The sequence below is a fragment of the Salvelinus sp. IW2-2015 genome, linkage group LG23 (assembly GCF_002910315.2).
Source record: "Salvelinus sp. IW2-2015 linkage group LG23, ASM291031v2, whole genome shotgun sequence".
Taxonomy (NCBI): Eukaryota; Metazoa; Chordata; class Actinopteri; order Salmoniformes; family Salmonidae; genus Salvelinus; species Salvelinus sp. IW2-2015.
The window spans coordinates 47,079,428-47,101,251 of NC_036863.1; the positions used below are offsets into that span (position 1 = coordinate 47,079,428).

The window sequence follows — 21,824 nt, forward strand, 5'->3', positions numbered from 1 at the left end:
GCTATGCACCTGGCTATGCAATAGCGTGAGCAGTTTGGATGAAATTATTGAATAACATGTACATTTATTTTACAATGCTCTCGCAAGCAACGCAGGTGGTTTGGACAGCATGTTAGCTGACAACTTCACGAAAGCGCCGCTGCGACCAGGTCGATGGTGGAAGCAGAATTGTAGCTTGAATCTGATAGCGGTGGAAATAAGGATAAATGGACATTCGTTCAAAAAAATACATCTACTTCTGCAGACTCCCGATTTTATATAGTAAGAATACGTTTTGGGGTAAACAAGATATGCCAAACTTCGTGGATCCGTTTGAAATATCAAAACTGGTGGAGAAAGTTAAATCTGTGAAAATCACTAGAAGTGGATTTTTTTTTGTATCTGTTGGTCAGAAGAAACATGTTGGATCTCACGCAAATTGATGGATATGATGTGTTGTGCTTCGATTTACGAAGCAGGGCACCTGTCAAACGAGTCATTCTGGAGTACAGAAGAATTCGACATTGCTCTAATGAAAAAGATTAATGGAGTGGTCGAGGTACGTAAAATAAATTGGATGGTAAATGGCAGGAAGGAGAAGTTTGTCTGTTTCTCCAAATCTGAGTGCAGATGAGATATGTGAACTACCCTGGCAGAGTGTTTATTCCCAGAACTTTGCAATGTACCCACTGTAAAATATTTGGACTTACAGTATATCAAGTGTATTTAGGATGAGCCTTGACTAGAATACAGTATATACATCATTGGGTAAAACAGTATGTAAACATTTTTTAAGTGACCAGTGTTCAATGACTAATTACATAGGGAAGCAGTCTAAGGTGCAAGGTTGAGTACTGGGTGGTAGCCGGGTGGTCCCTGTGTTGAGGATCAGCATGGGGGAGGTGTTGTTCGCTTACCCTCACCACATTGGGTCGGCCCATAAGGAAATCTAGGATCCACAGGGAGGACTTCAGACCCAAGGCTATGAACTTGGAGGGCACTTTGGTGTTGAAAGCTGAGTTGTAGTCGAACAGCATTCTCACATACTGTAGGTATTTAATTTTGTCCAGGTGGGATAGGGCGTTGTGTAGTGGGTCAAGGGTGTCGAGTATGGTGGAGGGGGAATTGTTTACATGCAGACCGTACACGTCGCAAAATAAATTTTGAAATCCATGTTATTCAATTAATGCACCCACACTGCTCGCGCACGCCAACGAGCATCTGCGATGCCAAGGGCTAAAATAGAACTCCTTTCTATTTCTGACGTAGATCGTGCTGAAAGTCCTGCCTCTCCCATCTCCTCATTGGTTTATAGAAGCAGGTACCCACGTGCCATCTCATTGGTTATACCCACGTCGGTGATTGAAAGACTGTTTTGCCGGTCGTCGTGGTAATACTATGAAAGTTTAGATGCCAATCACTATATAAGTTGAAAGATGAAAAAGCCTGGAAGGAGGAGAGATGACTAGAAACGATTTGGTTGGCCGTTTTATGTGTGGATTAATTGTCGGAGTAGAGGACCTTGTGCATTTCAGGTAAAATAACAACTCAATGTTTATATCCCAGGACAAATTAGCTAGCAACAGCAAGCTAGTTAAATAGGACAAATTAGCTAGCATGTGCAAGCTAACTAGCTAAATTGCCATACATGTTTAATGCTTTTCGACCTGTCCCCAAATGTATGTCGTCATTGGTTCAGAGTTTGTTTTGATATTTTAACCTGCGTGTGGTGATTGCGTTTGGTGTAGGGGGACAAAATAAATGTATGCACGATAGCGCACGCGCTCAGCCGGTTTGGGTTCCGTGTTAGTCTGTTGCATCACTATCGGCTGCTTGGAAATTAAAGATGAACTGAAATCAAAATCAGGAATGGACAATGATTTAAGTATTCAATAAAATGTGGTTCAGTGAGAAAAGTTGTTTATTTCCAAGTCATGTGGAATCCATATCCAAATACAGTTCTTGGAAGTATTGAGCCATTTGTATAACCTATAGATATAGTGCCTATAAATAGGTTTATTGTACATTGTATCACTCAACAGTTATGTTCAAAATATCTGATTGACTTTATTGTTTAATAGGTTGACTAATTGATTGATTTAATGACCCATGCTTGGCCGTAGTCTTAGCTCTCCATGTACTCTAGATTGCCATTTAAAAGTAGTAATACATAAAAGTAGAAACTGAAATTACATGAAACCAACGTTGATTTAACCAGTGTGTACCCAGTGGGATCTATGTACAATGTAATCAAACCCCCACAGCAGAGATGGTCACTTCCAAAGGCGGTAAAATCCCAAGGCAATCGCTAGGCAGGCGAAAACAGACGCTACCAAAAAGAAAAGCAGAGGGGGGGTATATCATGATCCCACTTAAATTCATACCATATTTCAAAGAATAGTTGAATATACAGAAATGTGTCAACAAACACACACAAGCACATATCTTTAACTCTGCATCGTGGGAAAAGGACCCGTGAGTAAGCATTTCACTGTTAGTCTAGACCTGTTGCATACGAAGCATGTGACTTATAACATTTGATTTGGCATACAAACGCACACACACACCGTACCTGCAAGGTAGCGGATGGTCTCCAGCTTCAGCGACTCCAGTAGAGTTTTCAGGGAGGCCACCTCTAGATCAATCTTTTTAGTCGTCTCCATCGTTTCGTGGTCAATGACTGCGTTCTGAGGAGAACATTAACATAGGGAATCATATTACTATACTCATATGGCTGGTTTTGCAGACATGGTATAAGCCTAGTCCTGGACTAAAATGTGCTTTTTAATACAGGACTAGGCTTAATCTGTTTCTGGGAATCCGCCCCATAAAGAAATGCAGCTGTTATAGCCTGTGGTAGGAGTATAGAAATATCATCATGGACAAGATGGCATTTTACCTTCCTGTGGAACTCTGTGCTGTTCTCCATAAGTTTCTTCTCCTGCTCAGTAAACTGATAGAGAAACAAAGAGACAGATGCCCAGTGAGAAAGAGAAAGCATGTGGCAGAATGTCAATTCAAGGTCTCAGGAGTAATAATCAATCACACGCGTCTGCGCACGCACACACCATGTCAGTGACCCTGCTCCTCTCCAGGTTGATGTCCAGCTTGGCCTCAGCTCGGACCTTCTTACTCTCCTCCTGAAGTGAAAACAGGAAACACAAGTTATTGTTTGGATCCCAAATGGCAACTTATGCTCTTTTATAGTGCACTACGTTTGACCAGGGCCCAAAAGCAGTGCACTATGTAGGGAATAGAGTGCCATTTTGGATGTGTCCACACAAGTCACATGATGTACTGAGTGAGAAACCACTGAGCTATCTGATAGCACCACAGAGATTACTGATAAACTATTACATGATTCATAACAGTTATAGTTTACCAATAAACACATGAAATGATAACTCAGAATTACAAATATAACATACAGTAATAATATAGTGAATGAATGAATTACATTTTATTTTCATGTCAAATCACCAATTGATTTATTGTGGTAGAAAGGGCAATAGAGGATAAAATGAGTTTCATTCTCTATTTCTTCAAGGTCACAATAGTTACACAGTCTTTCCTCTTCCATTTCCATTTCCAACCTGTTTCAAGAAGCAGTCCGCAGTTATTGCAAGTATAGGTGCAAACTTGTGGACACCTAAAAAGTAACGTACTGCTCTGTTATGGGCATGTTTGTTTCTAAAATACCTCTTAGCACCCCACACTTCTGCTGAATAGTCCAGAACAGGACACACGCATGTCTGATACAGTTTGGAATACGTAGCATAACCAATACCTTTGATTGTTTTAGTTTTTACTATAACTACCCCAAGAACTCTACTTGCTGAGTCAGCCAGGGCATATGTTCTGTATAGGAAGGTAATATGTTCATCAATATAAATACACATATTTATAATAGTAGTATTTTTTGGGATCTCTTATCACTTCTCACCATCAGCCTGTTCCTTATCTGATCCAACTCTGTCTTCATTTTCTGCAGAGAGACATACACAGGTTTATGTAGAATGCATATATTATTATTATAGATCCCTAGTGCACTTGTTAGCTTAGGAGAGATAGACGGGCAGTGATTGTGTGGAGGAGGAAAGGGTTTATGTACGTACGGCGTTCTCCGAGCGCAGGTTGGCAAACTCACTCTTCTCCAGGATCACCATGTCTTTCCTGATGGAGTCCAGGTGAGCCATGATCTGCTGCAGCGCAATCTCCTAAACAACATACACAGGAGAGAAGGGGGGCGGAGGGTGTCTTACAACAGAACAACCTACAAGAGAGTGGTTGAAAGAGGGTGTAATATGGGGGTGAAGGTTCAGAGTATTGCAATTCCATGGGTGTAACTGAAGCACACACTGTCATACATACCAGCAGTAACAAGTGTAAGCGATAGCCTGGTCTTCTTTAGCTTGGGTAGCAAGCGGGATGCTGTGGGTGTGTGTGGTACCTGGTGTGCTGTGAGTGTGGTACCTGGTGTGGTACCTGGGCTGCTGTGAGTGTGGTAACTGGGCTGCTGTGTGTGGTGTGTGTGTGTGGTACCTGGTTTGCTTTGAGTGTGGTACCTGGGCTGCTGTGAGTGTGGTAACTGGGCTGCTGTGTGTGGTGTGTGTGTGGTACCTGGTTTGCTTTGAGTGTGGTACCTGGGCTGATATGAGTGTGGGGTACCTGGGCTCCTGTGAGTGTGGTGTGTGTGGTACCTGGCCTGCTGTGAGTGTGGTACCTGGGCTGCTGTGAAGTGGGGGGGTGCGTTGTACCTGGGTTGCTGTGAGTGTGGTAACTGGTGTGCTTGTGAGTGTGGGTGTGTGCGTGTGGTAACTGGTGTGCTGTGAGTGTGGGGTGTGTGTGGTATGGGCTGCTGTGAGTGAGTGTGGTAGCTGGGCTGCTGTGGATGTGGTGTTGTGTCGGTACCTGTGGTTGCTGTGGTGTGGTAACTGGTGTGGTGTGTGCATGTGGTAACTGGTGTGCTGTGAGTGTGGGTGTGTGTGGTACCCTGGGTGCTGTGAGTGTGGTACCTGGGCTGTATATAGTGTGGTGTGTGTGTTGGTGTGTGGTACCTGGCTGCTGTGAGTGTGGTACTGGGATGATATGAGTTGTGGTACCTGGTGTGGTGTGTGGGTTACCCTGGTGTCCTGTGAGTGTGGTGTGTGGTGGTACCTGGTGTGGAGTGTGGTAACTGGGCTGCCTGTGAGTGTGCTAACTGGGCTGCTGTGAGTGGTGTGGTGGTGGTACCTGGACTGCTGTCAGTTTGGTGTGGTGTGTGGTACCTGGTGTGCTGTGTTTTTGTACCTGGTGTGTGTGGTACCTGGGCTGCTGTGAGTGTGGTAACTGGTGTGCTGTGAGTGTGGTAACTGGTGTGCTGTGAGTGTGGTAACTGGTGTGCTGTGAGTGTGGTACCTGGGCTGCTGTGAGTGGGGTAACTGGTGTGGTGTGTGCATGTGGTAACTGGTGTGCTGTGTGTGGGTGTGTGTGTGGTACCTGGGCTGCTGTGAGTGTGGTAACTGGGATGATATGAGTGTGGTACCTGGTGTGCTGTGAGTGTGGTGTGTGTGGGGTACCTGGTGTGAGTGTGCTAACTGGGCTGCTGTGAGTGTGCTAACTGGGTGCCTGCTGTGAGTGGTGTGTGTGGTACCTAGACTGCTGTCAGTTTGGTGTGTGTGTGTGGGGGGTACCTGGTGTGCGTGTGTTTTGTACCTGGTGTGGTGTGGGTAACCTGGGCTGGCTGTTGAGTGTGGTACCTGGTGTGCTTTGAGTGTGGTGTGTGTGTGTGTGTGTGTGTGTGTGTGGTACCTGGGCTGCTGTGAGTGTTGTGTGGTACCTGGTGTCCTGTGAGTGTGGGGTACCTGATGTGCTGTGTGTGTGTGGTATCTGGTGTGTGTGTGTGGTACCTGGTGTGCTCCAGTCACCATGTCTTTGTACACTATGTCCATGTTGGCTGTTGTCAGAGTCACCAGAGCTGCTACTATGATTTCTGCTTGACACTTTTCAAAGCCTGAAAATAGAGAAATCATTAAAGATTTGATCTTCAGCATTACAACAGTGTCCAGTTTCTTTATTACAATGTGGATCAATTATCACCTTATTTGCCTATCCTGGTCTGGATGTGACTTACACTTCAGAATAGATTTCAGAAAAGGCAACACAGAAGCAGAATTACAGATCCAAGTCCAAAATGATGCACCCACCATTGCTCTCCAGCTCAATGACCATGGCATGAGAGTCAAAAGTCAGTTTCCTCTGTTCCAGAGGGGTCAGCTCCACTTTCCTCAGGTCGTACGCTGCTGCAGGTGTTGCAACGTGGAACTCTGTACAGACAGACAGATGGAGTTGAGTGGCGAGGTGATGACTTTGAGGAGTGTAGCCTACCTCCGACTACATCAAGTCAGTATCAGTCGATACTTGTAAAAATGTCCATTCTGTCATGCGTACCTTGTACCTACGTTTGTCCTGTGTAACTGCGTTCTTTTCTTTGGATGCCGCAATCCGTAGTTTTTTTACTTAATTCTATGTGACCTCTGTCAAATTGCGGCGTGCAATGAGGGGGCTGCTCCTTCTGCATTAACAAACAACGTCTCCCTTGGTGGAGTTCACGTAAAATGCTATTTTTGTGAAAAAACGAGGAATTGCAGTACCCAAAGAAAATAAATGCAGTTACACAGGACAAATATAGGTACAAAGGTACACATGAAAGAATGTACAGATTTTTTACGTGTCAATTTAAAAAGAATAAAACTAAGAACATTAACAACTTCATAGTTAAGAACACTAACAAAATGGAAGAAAATGAAACATATTCTACAAGAACCAATATCACTTCCTAACACAATCTTATGGAACAATACTTGGATAGCGTTTCAAAATTCACCGATAAATTGGGCCACGTGGAAAACTAAAGGCATAGAAAACTGTAAATAACTTTAACAGGAAATACATCTATTTCGATTACAGAATTAAAAAGTAATTTTGGACTGACAAATATAGATAGTTTAAAATGAAAACTTAAAAGTTTAATTTAAAAGTTACGTATCACACAATTTTGACATTATGACCAAACCGGCTCCGCGTGTGCGCATGGTGAGTTTGTCTATCCCCACCAGATGCGATCAGGACACAGGTTGAAATATCAAAACGAATTCTGAACCAACTTTATTAATTTGGGGCCAGGTCGAAACACACATGAAACATTCATGGTCATTTAGCTAGCTAACTAGCTTGCTGTTGCTAGTTAATTTGATCTGGAATATAAATATTGGGTTATTTTACCTGAAATGTACAAGGTCCTTTTTTTGCTGGATCTTTGTAGAATTGAGTCACACAAAATCATGTGCTCTCTACTACGACAATTAATCCACAGATAAAAAGGGAAACATAGTTAGTTTCTAATAATCTCACCTAGTTCTTTTTCTTCCGTGGACTTTACATGGCGGTTGACAACAAACTTTAAGGTGCGTTACTGCAACTAAGTCGTTCATCTTTCAATCACCCACGTTGGTGTATGCTCCTTAAAAACAACGAGAAGATGGGAAAGCCAGGACTTGTAGCGCCTAAAGCAGACCAAGTTCTCGTTGACGCATGAGCAGTTTGGATGAAATTATCGAATAACTTGAAAATACATTTTGCAACGCTAGAGAACGCAACGCGGCCGGTATGGTCAATAGAGGACATTGCAAGCATGAAAGTAACTATTCCATGTGTGACAAGATGGAGCTCAGAGTACCGTGCCATCTCCAAACTCATAGCCCTCACAGTTGACCAGATGGGGCAAATCTGAAGACCTGGGTGTGAGCAGCAAACTACATCCTGGTGAGATTGCTTTTCTCAAGGAGTACAGTACAGTCCTACAGCCACTCACATCCTCTATTGATCTTCTTCAGGGAGAGGAAGTGTTTTCTTGGCTTTCTTATCCCAACAATCCTAAGCTTGAAGTTTAAGCTCGCAGAGAAAATACCTCTTGCTACATTCTCTGTACACATCATCACTGCGGTCATTGAGGCTATAGACCGCCGGTTTGGACCTATGCTAAGCACCCATGAAGCAAAAATGCCACCTGCTACAGTGCCAAAGTTTCGACTGTGTTGGCACAACCGTGGAAAGAGGGAGGAGATGCAGACCACATTAGTTCAAGAAACAGCTTCTATGTAGAACACACACTCCGAAGAGGTTGATGAGGGAGCACAGAACGAGTCTGAGTCAGAAGACACTTTTTCCCCCCGGGGGGGACAACTAGGAAGGATAAGAGGATAAGGTGAGGAAGTACCTCAAAGACAAGTCTTTGGACTCCTTGAAATCGTTTCCCATAGTCCAGCCAGAACTTGTTTCTGAAGTACAACACTCCAGTGCCCCAGTTGAGCGTTTTTTCAGCTATGGTGGAAACCTGTTTACCCCTCATCGAAACAGGATGCCTGATGCTCATCTAGAGCATGTCCTTTTGCTGCAATACAACAGCAATTTCTGCCTTCAATCATCTGAGTAGGCTAGCTTCAGAATAGGCCTACTGCAATGCCATGTCTGATATGTTGGTTTATTGCACCTAGCTCCACTTTTTTTGCTTAAACTTGGACTAAATGTGTAAAAAAAAAGAAGACATATTTCTATTTCTCATTTTAGTCATTTAGCAGACACTTCTCCAGAGCGACTTACAGTAAGTAGTGAGTGCATACATTTTCATACCACTTTGTACTGGTGTCCCGTGGGATAAGTGTTTAGCACCATCCATGTTACTTAATCCCTTACTTATACCTGGTTTTAACATGTATACTTTGTCCTGCACATTGTGTTTGTGCCCACATTTTTAGACAGGTGTACACGATTAAAAGATGTGACTGTGACTGATCAGATCATATAAGTGTAAATGGACAAGAGAGGCAGGTATACAGGGCTTAAATACATTTGTGTCAATGTTTTGTGATGTTCTAATGTGGTTCTGCAATAAATGTTAAATTGGTAATATTATTTTATTCTTATGTTTTACGGGTGAAGTAATCCAAAAGAAAAAAAGTAATCAGATTACGTTACTGAGTTTAGGTAATCCAAAAATTACATTACTGATTACAATTTTAGACAGGTAAATAACAGATTACATTTAAAAAGTAACCTACCCTGTTGACAGTGAGATCAGGTCAGCACCCTACATTGCAGTCCAGGTGGATGACACCACAGACATATCCTGCAAATGTCAATTGACATTCATAGCACGCTATGTCAAGGATAAGGGTGTTATACTGAAGAAAAATATAAACGCAAAATGCAACAATTTTGAAGATTGAGTTACAGTTCATATTAGGTAATCAGAAATGTTTTATAAATTCATTAGGCCCTTATCTATGGATTTCACAAGACTGGAAATACAGATATGCATCTGTTGGTCACAGATACTTAAAACAAAAGTAGGGGCGTGGATCAGAAAACCAGTCAGTATCTGGTGTGACCACCATTTGACTCATGCAGCGTGATACATCTCTTTTGCATAGAGTTGATCAGACTATTGATTGTGGCCTGTGGAATGTTGTCCCACTCCTCTGTGCGAAGCTGCTGAATATTGGCAGGAACTGGAACACGGTTGTCATACACGTCGATTCAGAGCATCCCAAACATGCTCAAAGGGTGACATCTGGTGAGTATGCAGGCCATGGAAGAACTGGGACTCTTCCAGGAATTGTGTACAGATCCTTGCGACATGGGTACATTCATTATCATGCTGAAACATGAGGTGATGGCTGCGGATGACTGGCACGTCAATGGTCTCGTCACGGTATCCCTGTGCATTCAAATCGATAAAATGCAATTGTGTTCATTGTCCGTAGCTTATGTCTGCCCATCCCATAGCCCCACCACCACCATTGGGCACTCTGGTCACAACGTTGACGTCAGCAAACCCACTCGGCCACACAACACCATACACGTGGTCTGCGGTTGTGAGGTTGGTTGGACATACTGCCAAATTCTCCAAAATGACGGAGGCAGCTTATGGTAGAGCAATGAACATTAAATTATCTGGCAACAGCTCTGGTGGACATTCCTGCAGTCAGCATGCCAATTGAACACTCCCTCAAAACTTGAGATATCTGTCACATTGTTTTGCATGACAAAACTGCACATTTTAGAGTGGCTTTTTATTGTCCCCAGCACAAGGTGCACCTGTGCACATCATACTGTTTAATCAGCTTCTTGATATGGCCTCCTGGACAGATACTACACATAACCAGAGGTTTGCTGACATGAAGAGCCTCAACTTCGTACGTGTTCTTGATCATGGTTCATTTCCCGAGTACTCAAAGCAAGAGGTGTTTCCTGACAGAACTCACACCGCTGTTCCAGACGTACCCAACAAGAGGTTGGAAAGTGTGCTGCAGATAATCTATGCTGATGCCTCCTACAAACCACCAGGTGAGCTGCTGCAATCACTTGTGAAAAAGGACCTGAACGGGGACTTCTCCCTATAATTAGCCTACAACATGTTGAAGTGCATTGCGGTTGCATTTCCCATTAGACTAATCTTGCTGCAGCGGAAACATTTCAGTAAGGATGTTATAACTTAAGCAAACCAATAGTGAAATTAACTTTGCCAACTAACTTTAACTTGCATTTGACCATGCTGTGTAGGTCATGTAACTGTTTGTTGCATGCAATATTTTCTTTGTGTACTTAAATAGGACAGATGATACTCTCCAGTTTTATTAACTGTGATGAAACACAAACGTATGTGGTTGAATTTATGCCACCACTGTGACACTTGTACTTTGGAACTGTCTGTAAATTATGTAGGCTATGGCTTATTGGCCTTATATCGGCTACCATGGTGCCGTATAAATGCATTTCTAATGGGTTATAGAGAAAACACAATTATCACAATATAAATTGTAAAACATGTTTTACCTGGCTTGGCTTCCCCATAGATTTGACCTACGCACCGCTACTGTCATGACTCAATAATCCATGCTTTCTGGGAATGTTTTTCACTTTATTTAAGAACCCGGAAACAAAACAATGTCTGAACGTTCTGTTTTGTGGAGAACTTCCGTTGTGGCGTTCTTTCCGTTTTGCGAACGTTACCTAGCTAGCTCAAAATGTCGTGGGATCATACCAAGAAAAAACATTAAACGTCGAGTGGCAAGTCTGTGCCACATCTGCTGATTATTTAAGAGTGAGATAACGATATGAAAGAAAAAAAATGCTATCACCTACGCAGACAACTTCAATTATTTTGTTTTGTCTATTGGTGTGGATGGGTCAGAAATTAGGAACTACAAAAGCACAGAGGCATATCAATACCTCCACAGCAGGAAAGTTGGGCGGGTGTTAATTCACTGTCTTTAGGATGACAACCTGGGTGTTCCTCAAAGCAGATGTCCAGCCCAGTCAGAGCGAAACACACCATCATTTTGCCTGTATTCTTGTATCATCTGTCGGTACGGTGGAGACTGCGGGGTGTTCTTGTGTTGCAGGGCAGGGAAAGTCTTGCAATCATGCGGCTGCAATACTATGGAAGGTAGCTAACTCACGGGCTTTTGTTTATCAATACTTGCCCTTTCTTTGAATGATAAGTTTGATGTTAGCTAGTTAGCTCGCTAAATGTGATGATACCGTATCACTGACCAGAACTGATAACGTTAAAAATTACAACATGCACACAAGGTTCTTGGTTTCAATGGCTCATTGTGTAAGTATATCAGTCTAATCTCGAAAGGCAATGAAGTAGGTACAGAAGCAAGGTGAATTTTACAATCAAATAGGAAATTACCAACAACCTAAACCTACTAGTCAACCGTGAACACCATGTAAACTAGTGTTCTGTACTGTAATTAATTATTCTAACAGTTGTTTGTTGAAGGTGCAGAATGCTGTGTATGGAGGATTGACAGGGGTGTCCTGTACAAATGAGCAATGCCAGTGGAACTCGGCGACGCAGCCAAATCTATCCTCAAAAAGGTTGAGCGAGATCTGTGGCAAACGTCACAAACCAACTGACAAGTTCTCTGACAGRACTCTCCATCTTTACATACAACCGGTGTACCACTCACACAACATACTTAAAAAGAGTTTGGAAGGGGCCAATGTTCCAGTGGGGAGCATTCTGCACAAGTGTATCAATGCTAAACCAAACAGTCATCAAGTTCCAGCAGCAGCCACACAGCTCCAGCAGCCTCATGGTGAACACAGCATCAACATGCAGTGTCAGAAATGCTTGTCATTTTATGACGTTGATGTTAAGCTGGAGGAGTGTAAATGTGCCAGCCTTTAGGAGTTCACTAAATCTCTTCCCCAGGTTCCATGGGAACTCAGCAATCACATATGGAGAACAAGCAGGTGGCCTACACATGGATGGAGAGTTGTGGGTTTAGTCAGGAGAGTAGAGGCACAGTAGTGAGTGTCAAGGAGCCATGGCTTTCTGCAAGCCCAGATAGTGTTAAACTCTCAAGAACTTCTAAAAAAAAATGTCCTGTTCTGAGTAAGAAGTGTGAGTCTCTGACTAAACTGTTCTCTGGCTAACTAACAGATGTGATGGATGGGGTTCCTCAGCTGCAACCTAATGGAGCCCTTGGGTATTACATGAGCATGTTCTGGGTATTACAAATGGGCATGTTCTGCACAGAACTGGTGAGATATCAAACTGCTTGTCTGGCTCCATCCGAACAGGTTGTTATTGATGTGCCGTTAGATTTTTTTCTTCACAGCTCTCTTCATATGCACATTTACCTGATTATATTTGCATAATTCTTGGTGTTTTTTTTGTCTTATACAGCTCTTCATACACGTTTATCTAATGCCTAAGGATAACTCCTTATGCTTTATGAACATATTTGTATTGTACCTTGTATAGCTCTTTTCATAATGACACTTCATTAACTTATTATGCAAACATACCGTAACTCATCTTACACTTGGAAAATTATGGTGTTAAGAAAAACACTGAAATTGCACTGTTGACATTTTCTTTGATACTTAACCTTTTGAAATGAAGGACAAGGAGGCATGTCGAAGGGTTTCAAACGTGTTTTCTGTTTGATTCTGGTTTTGGGTTTCAAGTGCACAAATTAAGAAAACAGTGTGGCACTTTATAAACAGTTGTCTTCCCTCTTGGTCTGTTAGAGACATGTTGGTGTTGAAGAAAATATATTGTAAATATATTTAAGGCATGATAGCGCCACCTAGTGGATGCCTGTAATTAATTATCAGAAACATGCAAAGTTACAGTACATTTCAAATGTAGGAACATAAATTATTCAGATTAAATAGTCAACAATATACACTGCTTTCGGAACGTTTTCAGACCCCTTCCCTTTTTCCACATTTTGTTCGGTTACAGCCTTATTCTAAAATGGATAATATAAACAAAAACCATAGAACTCCGAGACAGGATTGTGTCGAGGCACAGATCTGAGGAAGGGTACCAAAAAATGTATGCAGCATTGAAGGTCCCCAAGAACACAGTAACCTCCATCATTCTTAAATGGAAGTTTGGAAAGACCAAGGCTCTTCCTAGAGCTGGCCGCCTGGCCAAACTGAGCAATCGGGGGAGAAGGGCCTTGGTCAGGGAGGTGACCAAGAGCAGGATGGTCACTCTGATAGAGCTCCAGAGTTSCTCTGTGGAGATGGGAGAACCTTCTAGAAGGACAACCATCTCTGCAGCACTCCACTAATCAGGCTTTTATGGTATAGCGGCCAGACGGAAGCCACTCCTTAGTAAAAGGCACATGACAGCCCGCTTAGAGAATTCCAAAAGGTACCTAAAGACTCTCAGACCATGAGAAACAAGATTCTCTGGTCTAATGAAACCAAGATTTTAACTATTTGGCCTGAATGCCAAGAGTCACATCTGGAGGAAACCTGGCACCATCCCTACGGTGAAGTATGGTGGTGGCAGCATCATGCTGTGGGGCTGTTTTTCAGCGGCAGGGACTGGGAGACTAGTCAGAGATCCTTGATGAAAACTTGCTCCAGAGCGCTCAGGACCTCAGACTGGGGCGAAGGTTCACATTCTAACAGGATTGGCTTCGGGACAAGTCTCTGAATGTCCTTGAGTGGCCCAGCCTGAGCCCGGACTTGAACCCGATGGAACATCTCTAGAGACCTGAAAATAGCGGTGCAGCGACGTCCCCCATTCAACCTGACAGAACTTGAAAGGATTTGCAGAGAAGAATGGGAGAAACTCCCCAAATAGTAGTGTGCCAAGCCTGTAGCGTCATACCCAAGAAGACTTGAGGCTGTAATTGCTGCCAAAGGTGCTTCAACAAAGTACTGAGTAAAGTGTCTGAATACTTATGTAAATGTGATATTTCAGTTGTTTTTGTATACATTTGCAAAAACGTATACAACTTGTTTTTGCTTGGTCATTGTGGGATATTGTGTGTAGATCGAGAGAGGAAAAACATTTTATCAATTTAAAATAAGGCTGTAACAAAATGTCAAAGGGTCTAAATACTTTCCAAATGCACTGCACACACACAGTATCACATGTGGATGAACTTATAGTGTATAAAGTTACATTTCAGATGTATGAACATTCCCTGCTCACTCTGCATCCTCATGGATGATCTCACCCTGCATGTTAACAAGTGCTGCACAGATTCTGAGGACTTTGTCCATTTTGTGTCAGGTTGATGAGAAGAGTCTGGAAGAGGATTTTGAACACCTTGAGTTGTCTGATAACTCTCAACATGAATATGCACATTAGCTATCCTTCTCGTGCTTGTGGCTTCCTTTCTGAGTGAAGGCTAGTATGGCAAGGAAGCCCCTGTCTGTCATAACTTCATCGCCAGGCCTAAGGTATTCCAGGAAGCCAGAGTTTTGGGTGATGAACTTGTCACTGCATCTGCCTCCATATGCAGGAGAAACTAACATGGAGCAATGGCCACCAAATACTGGAGAGTATTGCTGGACTAATAGTGGCTGTATGACTTCCCTCTGGAATCAATGTTGTGTGCTTTCTGAAGAGTGGTTTCAGAGCAGTCGATGATGCAAGTGGTGTTGGGGAACTTCTCTTTGAAGCACTAAGGCATTGTGTTCTGGATCGTGTCCCTCGGCAGCCATGGAATGTAGATCCTCATGTGCTCCTCCATTGTGTCAATCCAGTAGGAAAGGATTCTGCTCACTACTCCCTGGGACACAACAAAGCGTTCAGCAAGATCACCCTGGAGTAGATTCAGCTTCATCAAGGTTATCAGTATTTGATCAGTGATATGCACTCTGCAGAAATGCTACATGGTCAAAGAAAACACTAAAAGGATGGCCAGTATACAACACTGAACTAGTGTCATTCTTCAGGATGGTATGGGTCAATGGCTCTGCACCACCACATTGGGTTTGTTTGTGGCAGGTGGGCTTGTTGACTGGTTCTGTTGACACTTAGCTGTGATCAGTCAGTGCTGGAACTTCCCATTGAGTATCAGCATCTTTACACTGCGGTGGCATTGGCACACTCAGATCAGAGACTCTGCATCACCAGAGTTGTCTTCATCTGTCAAAAAAAACAAGAGACTACAAGTTTAACAAAATAAAATACACAGACAGCCTACTGGTCATGGGTTAGGTTAAAAAAGAAAAGACTTGAGCTAATGTTTAATAATTTTGGTGGTTAGACATTTCATGAGCATCACCAGTGGCATGCCAGCAAGGATGGGGATAATCATGGCATGGGGAGACATTGTCAGACAGAAGTTGTTGGATAGCTAACAATATAGGGACTAACTATGTTAGTTAGACAAACTTGTTCTCAACTAGCCTACCTGGTTATATATATATATATCTTTTTTTTTAACTAGCTAGGCTAGTAAGCTAGCAACACTGTATCAGTTGGACTGCCCTCAAGCTAGCTAGCTAAGTGAGTTAGCTAGGCAACAATTATATAGCTACAGTATGTTAAGACTTAGGAGTCTTAACATAGTTAGCTAAGCTAGCTAGTTAAGTTAGCTAACTTCTGCTTGATTCAGGATACCCCATCTGTGACAATAGCTAGCAAGTAGCAGCTAGCTAACAACTACCTGTATGTGTTGATGACCTGATGAGATGTCACCTTCTGGTCTGTACTGGAGTATCATAGTCCAGCCACTTCATATGGAAGGGATGCTCTTCAGTTGGCCTCTTGTCCACGAAGTGATAGGAACAGACGTTGGGTCAGTTTGGTGGTTTCTTCAAGTTCAATGCTTTGAGCCAAAGAGACTCATCCTTCTTAGGAGGTGGGTGCAAATCAAAAGGCACCTAACAACAGCACTAACTCAAAAAAAATTGGTGGTCAAAACACTCCTCCATGAACAGCTTCCATTTATGCCAGTTATTGTGGAATCCCCTTACCGAACATAAAATGGCAGTTTTGCATGAATCCATGTTTGGGAAGTTGTGAGAAGGGAAAGCGATTTGCTTTATCTTGGCCAGGTCGCAGTTGCGAATGAGAACTTGTTCTCAACTAGCCTACCTGGTTAAATAAAGGTAAAATAAAATAAAAAAAATAGTGAGCTAGCTAGCTGCGAACTATTGGCCGGAAGTGCTTAAGTCCCCCATAAAAAACCGGAACAGACCACACCCATATTTCTGTTGAAAATTAGGTAAATAAAGTCTGGATGTTGTAGACGGAGCTAGAAAGTTGGCTGTCATAAGTATTACTATGTAAACTTACTGTCTGCATATTTCAAGACATGGCCTATGTAGTGAGATACCAAATGGGTTGGACGATTCTCTTGAAAAAAATTATACTAAAACCGTAGAAATCAATCAACCCACCATCATTAACACAATGGAAAAAATCTTATGATTTATTTTTGAAATATTGAAAGTGCGTGGGCTATGGAGTGAAACAAAATGGTGCAGTTTCAGGCCATGTGGCGGAAAGTGATGTGGGGGCTGGAGATGTGTGGTGTGTGCTATCGGGTTTGGGCAGGTGTGATAGTTGATGTATGATGTTGTCGTTTGTTTTGTATTGCTTATAAAATCGTACAAAAAAACAAGCATTTTACAAGCATTGAATAATAACGACTCAATGTAGTCATTGGTAGCCCAGATAGCAATGAGGAATTGGCCCTGAAGCGGCCCTCTTCCGAATGCATTGATGCAGTGTCTTAGACCGCTGCACCACTCTGGAGGCTCCATCCACAAAGTATCAAAATACTATACAACTTAAACAGGAATCTTAAATAATTTAATTTAAATGTTAATTGTATTTTTTGATCACAGAAACAATGAGAAAATATGGAAAAATAAATAAAGAATGAAATGTTAATTATATAAAGCAGCCCGTGTAATCATCTGCCATTGAGTAACCTCAATCGGCCCGAGCCCCAAGTAATATTTGGGCCAGATAACTCTCACCGGAATCAGCCGAAGCTCAATCCCCGCATCCTAGCCATACGTAATATGCCTAAAGTGGCCCAGTTTCGGGCCACATGACGTCGGCCGAGCCTGACTCTCAGTTGGGTGCCCCGCCTCTCAGCCGGAATAGGTCCAGATCCACTGCGCTAGCTGGGAGGCTAGCTACACTCCGCCAAAACGAATCTAATCTAACTTAACGCCTTGCCACTCAACTTCATTGAGCAGTGTGGATTTGAGAATTATTGGCTAACAAACAGACACACGTTTTGTTAAGGATAATAAACGTGTGCCCACTTGTGTAGTAAACAAAAGTTAGGCCTGCAATGGTTAATAGCGAAGGAAAGGAGTATACCTAGTCACTTGCACAACTGAATGCATTCATTAAATTGAAATGTGTCTTCCGTATTTAACACAACCCCTTTGAATTAGCGTTAGTACACAGGTATAGAGTAATTACCTGCAAGACTACTAATATACCAAAACGCTTACCTCTCCAACTCTGTGTTCCCCTGTATGTGCCATTGTTCGGATGCCTCTGACAGTGCCGGAATACTGACCGGAAAAGAGTTACACAGTGTCTGTTTACACTGATCATCGCCCCAGACACAAAGACTTTGAAACTCACGGAGCAACAAATTCTCTTTCAGTTACAACACTCTTACGATCTGAGTTGTATTACACGTGTGTTATCTATATATTGAAGTACAAAGTGTGATATCTATCCCACACCGACTCACACACAGAGGACAAGCAAGCGTTTATGACACCGGATGGTACGTAAGATTGCAGTTTACGAAGTTTTTCTTCAACGTTGCGCAACATTTGACCATTTCCGCACGGTGACGGTCCATATCTAGCTAACAATTCAATATTTCTACTCGTCTTCTTTTGCTTTGTTTGTATAATTGGATGTGCTAATTCGACAATGTGATTGCGGGGAGGACCGCGTAACAGTCTAGAACCGATACTGTACATCAAAATACTGTACATCTCAATAAAGTTTATTTTTACAAACCCCCCCCCAAAACTGTCATGGCGACGCCCAGAGCAGACGACTGGAGTTGGTTTCCTGCATTAGCACTTGGCGTTTCTTTCATGAAATGTATTTTGATAAACGCATAGTAAGTGAAACATTCAAATAATTTATAATATATTTCTAAACATGTATATTTCAACGTATCTTATCTGTTCTACTTCATTGATTAGTTGTGTCGCTAGCTAGCATTAGCTTGATATCTGCGTTGGCAGCTTTGCCACTGTATTGAAAAAGTTATTCAACCATACACGTTTACACAAATAACTAACTATAAATAAGTGGTTAGGGCTTTTCTTCTCACCAGGAAAATGTGTCATAAGAGCATCAAACCTCCTAACTACACTGTCCTATAACTATCTGTGTAACGTTTTTTTTAACAGTGAGGTACATTGTGTTGTGTCGTTGACTATGACAGTGTTTTCTGGATATTTCAGTCATTCCACAGATTTTGAGGTTCACAGGAACTGGCTCGCCATCACTCACAGCTTTCCTGTGTCAGAATGGTACCATGAGGTTTGTACATGCATGCATGCATGCATACATACATACATACATACATACATACATACTGTACATACATTCAAATCACGTATTATGCATGTATACAAGTGTGTCACTCACCCCTTAAGTGCTATTTCAAGCTACAAATCCTGTAGCTAAATCATTATTTTGCGCGTGACGAATTCACATGGAGATTGAGGGAAGAGTGACGCTACCTGTCGGCAATGTTACCTCTAAAATATCATTAGTCGAGGTAATTGACGTACTATGTACATGTAGGCAGTGGTGGAATCAACGCAATATTAGCCACTTTCTCATACATAGACATGTACAACATTGGTCATCATGCTCAGACTTTAAACATAATGCAACATACCGAAACTCTGCAAAACTAACTAAGCAAGAGATTTTGTTGTAGGCAGAATGCTTTGGAGTAGGATTCTATAGCATTGACAGGCCTGTACTCTACATAGACCAGTGCGCCATAACCAATCAGAGCTGCTGTAGGCCAATATGCAAATAGACCATTGCCATAATGCATCTGTGCCATTCACTTTGAACTGGAATGTGTTTACTGCATAAGTGGTCGTGAGTAGATTAGTTTGTTTTGAGATCAAAGCAAGAGCTGCCTGTTGCCACTTGTGCACATTTGTTCATATCCTTTGCTAGTTAGTGAGTTATTAGCCCCGTTATAGATCATTTGTAGTAAGCAATGGGGGAGTGATTGCTTCTTACAAGAGCACAAAATGTGTACATTTCTAGACATCTTTGAAAAGCGAGTTGGGTAAAGAGCTTCTTTTTTTTTTTTGCCAATAGGCAGAGGGTAYRATCATTTGTCTGATTCACTGTAATAATGGTATGGGAATAATGCATTTTATTTTGTAAAGTGGTTTCTTGAATTAAACAACACAACAACATTTTCAATCACCTCCTTGTCTGAAGGACAAGTGGATAAACAGGTTAATGTCAAGCCCTGCATGTTTTTTTTCAAAAGTTTAATGGAAAGTAGGCCTACATTGAACACCATACATTGGCCATTGTAGGCTGAATGATAGAACAGCTATTTCCATGTTATGGAATGCATTTTCTCTATTGTTTCAGATGGTAGGCCACTCTGGTAGGCCTACATTATGATCATCCCCAGGAGCCTACTTGACCACTTTCTTAAACTGTAACGTAAAGTGGGTACAGCTTCAGTGTTCACAGTAAACGCACGCTGGAAGATGCACAGAATTTTCAGAATGTTCAAGTTTGCGCTCATCAGACCTGAAATTTGCTCACTGCCCCCACAAAATAGAGGGAGCATTGCCTGTCGGAAGTCAAATTTTACCTATAGAATACAAATGTTTATGACTGTGTGTTTGTCTTTCTGTGTAGAACACCTCAGAGTGGACCCTGGACTACCCTCCTTTGTTTGCCTGGTTTGAGTATGGCCTGTCCCACGTGGCTCAGCACTTTGACAAGGAGATGCTGGTGGTTCAGAATCTCATCTACACCAGTCCTGCTACCGTCCTTTTCCAGAGGCTCTCTGTCATCGTGACGGACATGGTCTTCATTTACGCTGTCAAAGAGTGAGTGTTTTCTCCAGGGGAAAGGGAGAAGCTAAAGAAATGCAAATATGTTTTATGCATGGAGGATGCCTTAAGTATTAAAGTATCATAAATAGACATGTACTACATTGGTCATCATGCTCAGACTTTTAAGGTATAATGCAGCTGTGTTTATCATTTCTGGGTAACAATTAAGTGCTTTCTGGTATTGTTTACAATTGAAATGGTCAAAAATAAACAAAAATATCTTCTTAGCAGAAAGCATTTTCAAAAGCAATAATTTTGCTAGGACTGTCTGGGAGCAGTCTGATTGAGGTAGAGTCCTGCATCGGGTTGGATACACATGATTTTCCTGCAGTTGAGCTGCAAATAAATCAACTGGCAGGTGGAATGAAAACATTCTTTCAACTCGCAGGTCGGCTCGCAATTCAGAACAATTATATTGCAGGTCAGAAATGTTTTATATGATGATAATATAATTTTTTTACAAACCCAGGAGCTTGTTGTGTTTTCCATTAGGCTATGTGAGCGGTGAGGCAGATATGGCCTAGGCTACCAGCCACCCAGCGAGAGAGTGGAGCAGGGAACTGTCCATTAGGAGGCTATTTGTGTGGTTCTGAAACATTCCTAATATGTCCACCTGCAGAGCTTATGTTCCCTTTCACCACACGACAATACATTGGCAAGTTTATTTTTCCAGACTCTTAGCTCAAGCGAAAATGGCTAATGTAAGGAGAAATAAAGAAGGTTATGATGGTGAGATACACCATCATGGAAACAGGTGCTGTGCGAGTGAAACCCCAGTTTGGAAGGATTTTGGAGTCATTCTGGACAAGGAGGACAACAACCCGGTAGATGGATACACAGCCTGCAAAAGTGCAAGCAGATATTTGTTTACAATAATTCAGTTACTTATTACATTACTTCAGGCTTTCCTTCATTTAAACCATACGCAGGCCATATAAAGCTTAAACCTGTGTGGCTGGTAAAATTTTGAGTAGACAATAGCCTACAAAATATATGTAGGCTATTTTTGCAGTCTATATCCTATTTGATTCTGGAATAGCCTAATAAATTAGTGTTATTTGGCGGGTCACCAATCGGCTCTCGGAACACTTCTATGTGGGTGGATCAGGTTGCGGAGAAAAATCTAATGACAAACCATCGTTCGGCGTTCGGCGCAGGTGTTGGTAACTGGTTCGCCATACACCTGCACCGAAGGTTGTGCAACAGGTAATTCATATGTTTACCTCATATGTTTACCTATTCATATGTTTACCTGCGCAACGTTCGGCGCAGGTGTTGGTAACTCGTTCGCCATACACCTGCGCCGAACGTTGTGCAACAGGTAATTCATATGTTTACCTAAGTAGTTAGATGGTTTGTCATTAAATCTATTAGATAGACATGCTTCTGATATCCGTGCATTATTGACCCGTGACTGACACTTTTGAAGT

At 42.2% G+C, this 21,824-nt stretch overlaps 2 protein-coding genes across 4 annotated transcripts in view; one reads left to right on the top strand and one right to left on the bottom strand.

The window, feature by feature from the left end:
- Window positions 1-1,882: 1,882 nt before the first annotated feature.
- ccdc90b (coiled-coil domain containing 90B) lies at window positions 1,883-18,041 on the bottom strand. 2 transcript variants are annotated; one of them, XM_023967421.2, is made up of 9 exons: window positions 17,770-18,041; window positions 6,165-6,284; window positions 5,868-5,971; window positions 4,095-4,196; window positions 3,923-3,964; window positions 3,048-3,119; window positions 2,879-2,932; window positions 2,552-2,666; window positions 1,883-2,308 (listed from the first exon to the last, which is right to left on the bottom strand). In XM_023967421.2, exons 1-9 carry the CDS (start codon window positions 17,873-17,875, stop codon window positions 2,253-2,255), a joined length of 771 nt encoding a protein of 256 aa, XP_023823189.1. In that variant the 5' UTR covers window positions 17,876-18,041; the 3' UTR covers window positions 1,883-2,252. The 2 variants fall into 2 exon arrangements, with proteins under 2 accessions (XP_023823189.1, XP_023823190.1); XM_023967422.2 differs by lacking the exon at window positions 17,770-18,041 and adding an exon at window positions 10,855-10,965.
- Window positions 18,042-18,111: 70 nt separating this feature from the next.
- Window positions 18,112-21,824, top strand: part of alg8 (ALG8 alpha-1,3-glucosyltransferase) — a 34,059-nt gene continuing 30,346 nt past the window's right edge. Inside the window, exons 1-3 of one of the 2 annotated variants that reach the window (XM_023967419.2) lie at window positions 18,112-18,401; window positions 18,751-18,829; window positions 20,195-20,388. In XM_023967419.2, coding sequence (XP_023823187.1) covers window positions 18,313-18,401; window positions 18,751-18,829; window positions 20,195-20,388 — 362 coding nt within the window. In that variant the 5' untranslated portion in view covers window positions 18,112-18,312. The remainder of the gene's footprint in view (window positions 18,402-18,750; window positions 18,830-20,194; window positions 20,389-21,824) is intronic. The other variant, XM_023967420.3, reaches the window with a different exon arrangement.